Source organism: Castor canadensis, chromosome 5, assembly GCF_047511655.1.
Source record: "Castor canadensis chromosome 5, mCasCan1.hap1v2, whole genome shotgun sequence".
NCBI classification, from domain to species: Eukaryota; Metazoa; Chordata; class Mammalia; order Rodentia; family Castoridae; genus Castor; species Castor canadensis.
In genome coordinates this window covers 64,829,066-64,842,180 of record NC_133390.1, presented here as the reverse complement: position 1 = coordinate 64,842,180, position 13,115 = coordinate 64,829,066, and the positions used below count along the sequence as shown (strand labels likewise).

The window sequence follows — 13,115 nt, the reverse complement described above, 5'->3', positions numbered from 1 at the left end:
TTCATACAATCTTTAAGATGTATCTGTAAGCTGATAAAATGCTGCAGAGAAATCCTTTGAATATTCTGTGGACAAGGCAGGTGTCAGCACGGTAATACTCCTTAGAGCTTGTGCTCTGGTGTGGTTTGACAAGGGTTCTGAGACATTTTTCTTTTAGTTTCTACTTATTTACAAATGTTTTTGGCTATTTGTCTAAATAAGCAAAGTAGATTACCAATCTCTCTCTCTCTCTCTCTCTCTCTCTCTCTCTCTCTCTGTGTGTGTGTGTGTGTGTGTGTGTCTGTGTGTATTATGTATTATGTATTTGTGTACATGTGGAATATGTATGGCCAGAAAATGGCCCAGAATAGAGAGGCAGAAAATGGAACCTCTCCACCTGGAGTTTTCTCTATTTGCAGATGGGGAAGGGAGTCACTAGGATGACTCAAACTCTTTGATTGAGGCTTTGGAGCTGCCTTGGCAAATTTTCTTGGTCTTTCTTTGCTATCACTGAAGAAAATGCCTTGCTGGTACAAAGAAGCAAAAAAGAGACCAAGTGTGATTCTTCCGAGTGTCTGAGGTTGGTTTTCTTGCTCAAAGCCTAAGGGAGCCTCAATTCCCCATCACTTATCTTTCCTCTTTTGCCAGTTTCTTCTAGCCTTCTTGTATCTATGAGAAACTGGAAATATTTGTAGCCCTTAGATTAGAGAAGTAAGTTATCTAAAGACAGAATAAGAAGATCACTGTAATTCACTCTACAGCATTTTGTGCCATTTCATTTTTGTACAATGTGAATGCTTTAATTATTCAAGAAAATACAATTTAAAAGAAGGAAAAGAAGTCCTTGGCTGGTCCAACCCCATCTTTCATCCAGTGTCTGGTAGTATGGGGCTCTCACAGCCCAGAATGGCCCTCATTGCTTGCTTGACTCATGGAGTAGAGCAGTGACAAATGATGGTAACCTGTTTAGAGTTCACTTGAGTGATGCATGTAAATGACAAGTTTTCTAATGTACAAATCTACTTCTTTGCCTAGGAACATTTTGAGAAGCAAGTGCCAATAGGAACTTGTGTAGTAACAGCAATGTGTCATTTAAACAATTGTCCTTAATACCATTCATCATGTGTGGGACTGAGGGTTTCCTGGAGAGTGAGGTTGATTTAGGGATCAGGGATCAGCTGCTGAGGCTGGCACTTGGAAAACACAAGCCAAGCATTCACACCAAGGACCACTCAATACCAGCATTGTCTCCAATCCATCTTTCATAAGGGGATTCCACGAGGGGGAGGGGATGAAGGAGAGAGAGAATAAACCTTTATAGTCCTATAATGGAAAGTATAGGAAAGAGGAAAGATGAACAAGAAGTATGAAATTAACTTAGACTTTTAATCAGAGACTCCACTGTGAAGTTTCTTCTCTGTTTTGCATTCTTTTACCCATCTTTCAGGACCTCCACCCCACACACCCAATACCTTCCTATCCTTCTGTTTCACCCCTTTTATTTGGCACAGTTTGTCTCTTTCTTATCTCTTTTTCCTTCTCTCCTCATCCTATCTCTCACCTTTCCTAGACTTATTCTCTTGCTCTTTTATAGCTTAAGTCCCTCTCCTTCCCTATCTTGAACAGTACCTCTGAGCTCCATTCCCTCTTCTTAAGGAAATCAGCCAGGCCTCAGATGGAGCTGTTGTCCTGACAACCCAAAGGCGCATCAGGCTTTCATTGAGTCTGGCTGCTGTTAAAGGGGGCAGTTGTGCAAGGCGAGGGGCCACTCCAAGGGGACAGAGGAGGAGATGAGTGGTGGGGCTGTTGAAAATCAGCAGGGTAGGGGGGAGGTGCTGAGTGGTGAGAGAGAGAGAGAGAGAGAGAGAGAGCCAGTGACTGGAGGGAGAAACAGGAAAGGGAGGAGGGGGAGGGAGCTCTGGGTTGCTGCTGCTGCTGCTGCTAGGCTGTTTCTTTACACTCACTGGCAGCTCCCTCATCCGCCAGCCTAGGAAAGTGGGTTACAGAGGGAAGGAGCTCAGCTCAGACACTAGCAGAGGAGCATCCAGCCACAGAGTCCAGGGAAGCACCCTGCCTTTGACAGTCTTCTCTTCATCTTTCTAGAGGGTTTTGTATTTGTACTCTTCCTTTTGAAATTTTGTTGCTTCGACTTTTTCCTCTCCCTGTTTGGGTTTTCGGAGGGCTTTGTTAAGTCTTACAGGGGAAAGAGACTGAGAAGGGAAAGAGAGAGGCAAAGTGGAAGGGACCACAAACTGGAAAAGCCCAAGCTGCCTTCTCAGTGGATACAAGCCGGGTGTTTGTAAAGCCCTCTCCCAGGCGAGCAGCGAGCACACACCCCAACCCTCCGGAGTACCCCGCGGCCGGACCCGCACCTCGGCGTGGCCACCATGGTGGGGAGAGGTCAGCCGGATCGGAAACAGTTGCCGCTGGTCCTACTGAGATTGCTCTGCCTTCTTCCCACAGGACTGCCGGTTCGCAGCGTGGATTTTAATCGTGGCACGGACAACATCACCGTGAGGCAGGGGGACACGGCCATCCTCAGGTAGGGCTTTTGGGCAACTTTTGTGCCGCGCGCGTTAGTGTGTGTGTGTGTGTGCGCGCGCGCCTGATCTCCTTGAACTACAGGCGTGTGTGTATGTGTGTGTGTGTGTGTGTGTGTGTGTGTGTGTCCTTTATTCTCTGGTGGACGTAGTAGCCAATAAAATTGAAGAGAATCTGGTTCTTGTCAAGATCCAGTGGTGCTGGTGGAATGTTGTTTGGTCCTTTGGACGCTGTTTCTTTTATCAATGAAGTCCAACTTTGCCTGCTTTAGTGGCCTTGAGCTGTATTATTTCATTTGTAATTGCTGATGCTTTGCACTTCACAGTTTTGCTGAGGTTTCTTAATTCAGAAAGAAGAGTGGTTGAATTATGGCTCTCAAAGAGTGGTACACACAGTACTGCATTCTCCTCCTTGCTCATCCTGTGTGTGTGTGTGTGTGTGTGTGTGTGTGTACGCATTCCCACTCCCGCACATCAAGGCTCTTAGTCTGCCTTAGCAGTACTTCTGATAGAAGACTTTCTGTAAAGATCTTCTAATTGCCATCAAGAGCAATAAATCAATGTTATAACTTTGGTTCCTGAGTCTTTCTGGAATTTGGATAGAAATCAACACAAGAATGAAGAGAGGAAGGAAAAAAGGATCTTGCCCAATGGCTGGCATTGAAGAATAGAAGAGATAAGCACAGAGGTTGGCAAAGAATTAACCTGGCATAACACGGATATTTCAAATTGATTATTGACTTCAAAGTTCTATCTCTGTGCAGCTCTGCCAAACTCTGAAATAGAATATAGGACTGAAATTTGGAAAGGAAGAGTCCCAAGTCCTTGGAAGTTTGACCCCTATAAGGGACAGTGAGCTAGAGAGACTCCAATGGTACCTAGTCATTATTCTAAAAAGCTCCAAGCTTCTTTTCCTGTTTTTCTCTTCTCTCTTCCCCCTCTCGGATCTTGCCTTTCCATCTTTACTTGAATTTCTGGCAAATAATGATATAAAAAGAAAGAAAGAAAACACTGTCCTTAGAGGTCTTTTAAAATCTCATTTCCTCCAAATAAAATGACCCAGTGTTGGTCTATCTAGCTAATATTTCTGGTTGTGGCAATAAAAAACAGTATGCGATGGAAAATAAACCTCTAATCTGTGTGCAAGGAGCTGATAGTGCATAAACCCTGGGGCATCAGGGAGCAGTTCTGTAGCAGAGCTGCCGACAGCAGCAAAGTTTTCTTTTCTTTTCTCAGAAATAAATTTGGTTGGCTGTCACAGACTGTCCTGCTTTGGGATCTCTAGCCTTGTTAGAGAGGACTGTGTATGTGGTGTGGTGTGGCAGGAGTGTGTGTGTGCTATGTGTGTATTTATTATTCCTGATCATAAAAAGTAAGAGACTGTTAATGTGTAAGTACTCCTTTCTTCATTTCCTGAACACTGGGTGATTATGAATCCCAAAGATCCTACTATCCAAAGCAGATATTCCCTTGTAGCTCTCCAGTCTTGTAAACCTGCTTGTGTGACTTATCCACATGGAGTAATAAGATTTATAGAGTAATTTATCTGCTTGCAAAGGGATTTGGACATAATGCAGAAAATATTTTTGCAAACACACAAGCATGCTATCTCAACTGCTAACATGCATATTCCCTAACATCATTAACCATTTCCTAGTGAAGCACTCTGTATAAACTCATGCTATCCCCACAAGGTTTTTTTTCCCAGATTATAAGATTAAATGTGAGAAATATGAATACTCTGAATCTATAATTTTTTATTTAAATGTTTATGAACTTTGTAAGGTACTTCTAAGACAGTATCACCTGTACCCTAAGCTTGTAACTAAGTGTTAGATAAGCATGTAAGTGTTAATTCAGAAGAATAAAGGTATTCTTATACTTTCATAGAAGTATAGTATATTTATATAGTAAGACCATCTCTTCTAAATGTATAGAAGACTATATTTAGAAGAGATGGTCTTACTATATAAATATCTAATATGATATATGTGTGTGTCACTGTATGTCTGTGGCTTAAAAGAAAGGGAATTTTAAAAGCATTGCATTCTAGTAGACATTACAATGTAGAATGGGGTTTATGAAGAAAGAGAATAAACACAGAATCAGCTATTCCCTGTGAAAAAGAAGACAGACAAGCAGAGCATGAAAATAAGTCGCCTATAAGAGCTCATTGCCTCCCCAGATGTCACCTAACATGCCCTCTTTCTTAGCCTTGGATGGGGCTTTATTTGGGGGTTGGTAGAGCTCTATCAGAAGTAACTGTGGAGAGAGTTCCCTTTGTTTTCTCAGCTGACCTTCTCAATCTCTTTAACTGAATCCAGTAAGCTTTGTGGGTCAGTTTCCTGGTGAAGAATGGTGCTCTGGCTTTCTGTTTGTAAGTCCAGCCTGGGAAAGGCATGCTTCCACTTTATTTGTGACATTTTGCTGGGAGTGTGAGCTTCCAGGGGAGGAGAGGAAGGAGAACTTGATTCATTGGGAGCCACAGTGGATGTTTGGCACTGACAAAGTGAAATGGCAGGGAAAGAAAAATCCTCTCTTAGGGAGTATGTGTCCCTGAATAATTTGAAATGACAATAGGTAACAAGAAAAAGGTTTGTAATTCCGGTGGTTCAGTGTCAGGAGTTTTGTTGACTTGTCTCCAAAGCATTTACCTTTACTGTCTTACTTCCATGAAACAAGTGATTCTTTAGAGAATTGATAGTCATTTTTATATAATTATGATCTTTGGCATAATTGTGCACAATGATAGGGAAGTATATATTATCAGTCTTGTAATATTGTCTCTAATTTATATCTTTTTGAATAAATGAAAACTATAAAATTATGATGACAAACTTGAAGAAAAGTGAGATAGATTATCTGACATACAGCCAACCTAGTTGTGCCTTGGAGGAGACTCCAGAACTTTATGAGAAATTGTATAAAGAGCTAATGAAAACCCTAACACCAAATTCTATCCTAGGGATAAAAAATTAAAGTGTAATCCACAGACCAGAAGCATCAGCGGCACCTGGAGTTCCTTCCTGGATGGAATGAATCAGAATCTCCATTTAGGTTTGCATGCACAGAAGTGTGTGGAATGCTTAGCCACAGGACTTAATCATGGTGCAGGCTCAGGTGTTTTTCTAAACAGAGACTACCTATTTCATTGTTATCCCCACAAGCATAAGAGTTCATGAATTACTGGACGAGTTTCCAGCACTGGTCCTCCCAACTCTCCAGGATTTCACACAGACACCCACAGAAATTTACCTCCTGCTTAATCATGATGGTTTGAAATCATCCTGATAAAGACAGAAATATGTACTGTTCCAAATCAAACTTTAAAATTTCATTTTTAATGGTCCCTCTGACTATATTTCCAATATCAACAGTGTGAGTGGAAATATAATCATAAAATTCTTGATTCCAAACAATGATACAAGTTGCATAATACATTAGGTTTACATATCTTCTCATAAGGGTCCTTTGTAAATATTAAATATATATGCATATATGGGCATATAAGTGCATGTATGATAAAATACACTTTCCATAAATATTGTTACTTTAATCAAAATTTGGGGTATTGAACTTTTATTTATTTTACAGTTCTAACCCTCTTTGATGTTTGTAGCATATTATACTTTTTATGATAACAACATTTTTCCCATTTAAATGTGAGCATACCTAATAAGTATGAGGAATTTCAAAAGAAGCTAAGCATCTAAGTGATACTTAATTTTTAGTTTTTCTAAATTAAAGATATTTATTTCTGCATTTTTTTCTAAACCAAGGGGGGATAAAAGAAACAACAGGGAATGTGATTATTTGACAATAAAATGTAAAAATTCTGTACAAATCTCAAGAGAAAAATGGTTTCTGTTCTATAAGGCATCTGGAACGCCTACTACTTTCACCAAGAAAGTGTCAACACTCAAATAAACTCCTGACACAATATGTGATTTTCTCCTACTTATAATTCGCTATTTGAAAACAAACTTTGGTGGTACACAGGGCGAGTTTGTGACAATTAGGTTTTCTTTCTCTGTAGCTAAATCACTAACGGTAATAAAAACTTACTGATTATTACTAATACTTTAAGAAGCATCCATTGCCCATAAATTCCTTCTTTAATTATATGTGCTACACAATGTAGTATAATATACTAGACGTCATCTAGGAATATGGCATTTCATGTACATTTTATTAAAAAAATGTTCATTTGTAGCCAAGAAACACAGATGGCAAATCTCATGAGAAAAATGCACATTGTGATTTTCTGTGTGCCTCTGTAAATATTAAACATATAAGTACATATTCACATGCAATACATAGTAAGGGGGATTTTTCTGTTTTTTATAATTTGACTTCAAATGAGTCAGTTGTAGAATACAGGCGAGAACTACCAAAGGTGATGATTCATCCACTACATCAGTTGTGAGGGTTAAGCATTTGTGTTTCTAAAAGCTGATTCTTCATAACAGCAAACTCAGGCCAAAAAGGATTAATGCATTTTGCTGTGGTCTCTGAGAGCACCAGCTACAAACAGCTGTGACTTAGCTGATAGGAAGTTGCCTGAATGTGCTGGTCCTCCTCCTTGTCATCACCTAAGCCTTAGAGATACCTCTCCTTCAGGCCGTTACTTATGGTTTACAGCCATTTTCCTTGTTCTTCTTGGAATGTCTTCCTTGTTAGTCTATAAAAATCAAAAGACCTGAGCTCTAATTTTGGATCTATCCCTGTATGTAATAATATTGTGCAAATCTCTGAATTATTTTGAGCTGCAGTTTCATTTACAAAATGCTAAAACTATTTTAGTTACTCTGCAGTGTTATTTTAAGAAGCTCACATAGTTAAAGTAGAAAACTTTGTTGAATTGTAAAGTGCTACACAAGCATGAAGTATTGGTGATTTTCCAACTACATGCTGTTAGTCATGTAGATTTTAGGGAACTCTTTTTAAAGGGCATGGTTTCTCAAACTTGAGTGTATATCTACTTACATGAAATACTTCTTAAAACAGCTACAGTGCTAGATCCCACCTCCAAAGTTTCAGATTGACTAGGTCTCTAGCAGGGCTTGAGAATTTTCATTTCTAACTCTTTCTTAGGTGATGATGCTATTGTAGATCTGGTCTACATAGATAGGTACCTTAAGTATCACAACATCACTTGTTAAAAAGCAAAATCTCAGGGTCTATCCTAGACTAATTACATCCAAATCTGCATTCTAACAAGATTCCCAGTTGACTCATAAGCACCTTCAACCTGAAGAAGAAAGCACTGTTTTAGATAGTTCCCACTCATGGCTATATCTTACCATCAGCTGGAGAGCTTTTTAAAAATACTGAAGCCACATATTAGTTACCCTCACAAATCCTCATTTGATTAGTTTGGGGAAGGGTCTAGGCTTAGGTTATTGCTTTTTGTATTTTAATAGTTCTGATACGTACACAGAAGGGAGAACCAGTAATTTACTCAATAAGGAATCTCTTTTACAAACCAATCTCGAGGTAGCACTTAATAGACATGCAGTAAAAATTTAAAGTCTTATTGTATGGTTTGAGAAATATGGCCATAGCCAAAGAGGTTCAAATTTAATTTGAATAGAGGAAAGAAATAGCCATAGGTCCATTTCTTTTTAAAATGATTTCATCAACACCATGTAGAGGAAAAGGGGTGACTTTATTTTAACATGGATCAATTTACATAATATGATTGAAATAGCATTGTACTTTGATTTTCAAAGCTATTGCCCTGTGTACTTTTATCATTAGTAGTAGTGTTAGTATTACTTGGAGGCACTGGAGATTGAACTCAGGAACTCATACTTGTGCTCTACCCCAGTCACTTTGCTTTTAGTTTGTTTTTCAGGTAGAGTCTTGTGCTTTTGCCTGGGCATGTTTCTGACCATGATCCTCCTACCTCCACATCCTAAGTAGCTAGGACCACATGTGTTTACCACCACATCAACCTCTCGTAGGTTAGGCAAGACACAAAACAGTTTTAGATTAGTTGGTTTTGTCATTATTAGTTTTGTGTTTTTCATGCTATCTCTAAGGGAACGGAAGGATGGTAGATAGACAAGGAAAATGTTCAATGTTAACTTATTCAAACAGACTTCATTTCCTTCACTTATGTTTCCATATGCCTAAATATACAATTTTCAAAATAATTGTATTTGTTTGTAAACGTTCACCTCTCCTTTACTTGGTGAACAGTTTTTAGTTGAAACTTATAGACAAATATTTGTGTCATAGTTAAAGACTTTTCATGGAGGATATAAATTCAGAATGCTCAAAAAAAGTCAGAAGACCAATGTTTAACAGTATGAAATATACTAATTCATTAAATGTAGTTAACTGACAACTATGAGCCACAAGCTATTTTTATGATCACAGAAGATAATATTTATGAAGGTGTTTTGTGGACTATAAAATGGTATAAACCATAAGCTCTTAAAAGTGTTGTCATTATATTTACAACAGTAAATAACTTTAGAAAGTTAGAAAATTTAATAAGATGACCTTTAGTGTTATTTCCATGATCCATGTGGGTCATTTACTCCAATATACTTTTATTATTTCATTTCAAGCCCTTTAAACTCACAAGCATCTTAGACTATAGCTGCATTTCTTCTTAGGCATGCAGGGTAAGTGAATGCTTTTTTGTAGTCACCTGTAATCAAAACATAATGTCAAGTTAATGTGTGATTAACCTTCACAAAATAAAACCCTTCATTTCAGACTTTGTTAATTACCGTCAGAAAAACGCATAGAAGTTTAGAGTAGGAAAGTCCTTGGAGATTAAGTAGTCCAATGTCTCATTTTTAAGGCAATGTAACTTGGAGGAGTTAAATTTAGTTGCTTTCTCAAAAGTTTGAGTGACTATTTGAGGACCAGAATTCATGTTGTTTAATTCTCATTCCACAGTCCCATGAAGATAATCTCCCTGATTTTCATTTCATTTTATGATATGCCATTTTCATGTTCCTGATTATGCTGAAAACATCCCTCCCTCTCTTGTTCTTCATTTGTCCTCCTCTCTCCATCTTTCCTCTCCTCTCTTTCCCTTTGTCTTCCCTCTCTATCTCTTCCCCTCTGTCACATCCTACAAATCAAATCTGCATTTGCTTGTGAAGTTTCATCCAGCAAGAAGTTTTTCAATAGTGCCCCATCTTTGACATGCCTACTGTCTAAACCAAGAGGTTTTTCTTCCTTCCAGTTGTAGCCACCAGCTTACATTCATAAAATGATTCTTATATTTGGTAAGACCTATACAGCAATCCATTGATTCCACCAATCTCCTGCCCCCTTAAAAAAAATCCTTTTCTTTCTTGATTCTGGTACCTCTGTCTGTTACTCAGATCTCTTATTTGATTTCATCTCCTTTCACCTAGTTTCTTCAGTTGGACTCTCAAAGTCTACTTCTTTCCTATTGTTATCTATAACCCTCCACATGGTTAAGTCTCCTACTAGCTGTCTCTCTCAGAGAAACCCTGATTAGGGTGGTCTCAGTGAGATTATGGACTGAGTTTCTACTTTCAGTTTGTATGCTGTCCTTTGCACAGCAGCAGAAGTTTTTATACATGATAGTCATTGTAGATTTCTTAGTTAAAATATTTTGAGAAAGAGAAAACTAACTTTTCCTAATTTATACAGAATTTACTTTGGGCTAACAATAGAGGTAATGATTGGTTCATCTGGGAAGAACTGAATATAAATCCAGCCCTGACTCCTGATGGTGAAGACCTTCTGCACTAAAAAGCAAGAAGCAAGAAGCACTTGCTTCTGCAAGTTCCTGGAGTTTCTTGTGTGGCATGCAGAGTAAGATTTTCCAGCTGAGAAGTGGAACAAGGGAAGGTCAACATGGTTTACCAAGAGAAGAGATAAGCATGGTACAGGGAAAATAATAGGTCAGCATCCTCCAGTGAGCTCAAAAAGGGAAGCAGACGGATTACAGGGAGTTCTCTAAACTCATTGTGAAAACTCAGTCATGAGGCCAGGGACTCAGAGAAGAAACAGAATTCATTCCTATTCAAGGGGTGCCTTGAATAGACAGACGCCTTGACAATGAATGACTTGAACCCCAGGCACACTACCAAGTCAGGTTACTTGCTCAAGGTTTAAAAGAGAGGGATCAAGTCCCTAAAAGTGAAGTTTTAGCAAAAACTTTACAAACCTAGACTGACTTAAGGGGGAATTAAAGTGTACTGAACTTCATCTTTCAAAATGTACTATGCAAATTCAGGATTGTAAAATTTGATTAAGCACTGTGGAAAAAGATAGAGACAAAGGTCTGAAATGAAGTAACAACTTAGACTGTTTACTTCTTCCTAGTTTAGCTAAGTGTACCAGAATACATCTTCTATCTATTTAGAATTTCCAGTCTCCATGTAGTTGGAATAACCATGAACTTGAGCTCACCACCTCACAACCCCAAGCCTGTTGTTTTCCAGTATTAGTCTAAAAATATCACCAGATCCCTCAAAAGTTCTTCATCGTCCATATTCCTTTGGCTGAATAACTTTGTGACCTAACACCTCATTGCCTACACCAATTCAGGACCACCAGTAACCTCTGTTCACAAGCATGTGAGTTGTATAGATTCCCAGTGCTGGTTCCTGGCTGTGTTAATGATGTTCTCTCTGACTGGAGTCTCATCCTCTGTCCCTACCCCCACTCTCCACCATACTTCTTTACTAGATTACCTGCCTGTGCCTCCTTTAAGGCTTAAGTCTCAATCTGGTGCTTCTCATTTGGAAAAATCTTTCTTAATTCCCCCAAACTGGGCAAAGTGCCATATTTAGTATCACTGATAGCCACTCTTTGCTTAGCATTTACTACACTTTAAAAAAACATTCTGCTCATTTGTGCCTTGCCTCAAAGAAAGGCATCTCATCTACTTTGCCATTTCATCCCAGAATTTAGCTTTGTAGTTGTAGGTGCTCAAATAAATATTTGCCTCCTGAATTGAACAGAGAACAGTGGTAATACTATAAATCAAGTAGACTAGAACTTGATTTATAAAAGAGGAAACAAATTAAAAGGAGACAAGGCTGAAGGAAGATTTTTTTTGTAGTGAAGTGAACCACTACTAGATTAATTATGGATGTATGATTGAAGAAGGGATAGTAGTGAAATAAGATAGAAATTATTCTCTGATTATTGGTGGGGTGGATAAAAGAATTTGACTACTAGTACCTTCACTATTTCCCATTGCAGCCATTTTTTTCAAGTACAACTTTTTGGAAAATGAGAAGGGCAAATGGGGATATTTGGGGGAGATCCTAAAGCTTTAGAGTTTTGAGATACAAGGGTTTAGATAAAGTGTTGTTTCTCTGATAAAATAGGAGCTTCATAGAAAAGGAAAAGTCATTTAACACCCATGAAGTGAAATATATCCAAAATCTGCAAAGAGCTAAGCATTCTTGGCTGCTCTAAAAGAAGGAATATACCTTGCTAGAGATGCTGAGGCTTTCTCCCTCTAAGGGTGGCTGTGAACTTCAGGGAGTTAAGGTAACAAATTTTTGGACAATAATTTCCATCCATTCTACTTTCTTGTCAAATGAGACATGATACATATCACTCATATTCTTTTTACTCAAGCTAATTACTCATACTGAATAATGATGCCTACTTGGATTTCACAGTTTAGAACTCATTGCTCACTTCTGGAGAAACTGAAACTGGAAACTACAGTGAAATTTGTATTAATCCCTAGTTCCCTTCTGTATGTCTTACTATAACACAGAAGAACATTATTTATATGAGCTTAGAGGAAAAGTCTGTATTTCTGAAGAAAAATGTAAAACAATGTCTCTACAAAATGCCTTATTGTTTATTCTAAGGTATGATGATTCATTTCTATCTTAATTCTCTGTATATTGTCTAAAGTTAATTATATCATTTCTGAAGTTGTGCTTTGGTGATGCTACTACTTCCTATATTACCATATTAGGAAAAGAAGATAAAAATGAAAATGATGTTGTGCAATACTAAATCATGCATAGCAAGTGTCTACATGTGACATCATAGATTAGGACAAATGGTTGATGTCCTGACTCCTAATTTCTGTGTGTTTTTAGTTACACTTCATTCTGGCATATACATATATTATATATCAAAGCTGGTCATTTTTGAAGTTTGAGCAGCAAATGGTGGCCATTTGTGGCTAATTTTGTCTTAAATTAAGTGAAGAATGTTGTCATTCTTCATTTTTTTCATGTTCATGATGTAAGTGTATGAACATACCTGAAGATCAGCAATTTATGTAGCTGAGTCATTAATTTAGCAGATGAGTGGATTTTTTTCATTGCCTTTCATTCTGGCCTCTTATCTTCTGCCTTTCTTGGGTGACTCAAATATGAAGAACAAATTATCACCACAACACTGAACTGCATAAACTACACAAGATATTACTAGATTAGATAAACCTCTAGTTTGGGTATCAGGAAATTTAAGCTTTGATTCTGCAAAAACCTTTAACTATGTAAACTTAGGAATTAACTTCCATTGTTGCAAATCCAAATGGCCATAATTCATATTTGATTCTTAAGCAGTAGATATTGATTTACAGAAATGAAAGAATAGCATTGAATATAGTTGAGTTGT

General features: G+C 38.0%; 1 protein-coding gene across 2 annotated transcripts in view; it reads left to right on the top strand.

Moving 5' to 3' along the window:
• The first annotated feature begins 1,893 nt into the window (after window positions 1-1,893).
• The window catches only part of Lsamp (limbic system associated membrane protein), a 606,667-nt gene continuing 595,445 nt past the window's right edge, over window positions 1,894-13,115 (top strand). Inside the window, exon 1 of one of the 2 annotated variants that reach the window (XM_074073203.1) lies at window positions 1,894-2,521. In XM_074073203.1, the coding sequence (XP_073929304.1) occupies window positions 2,367-2,521 (155 nt within the window). In that variant the 5' untranslated portion in view covers window positions 1,894-2,366. The remainder of the gene's footprint in view (window positions 2,522-13,115) is intronic. The other variant, XM_074073204.1, reaches the window with a different exon arrangement.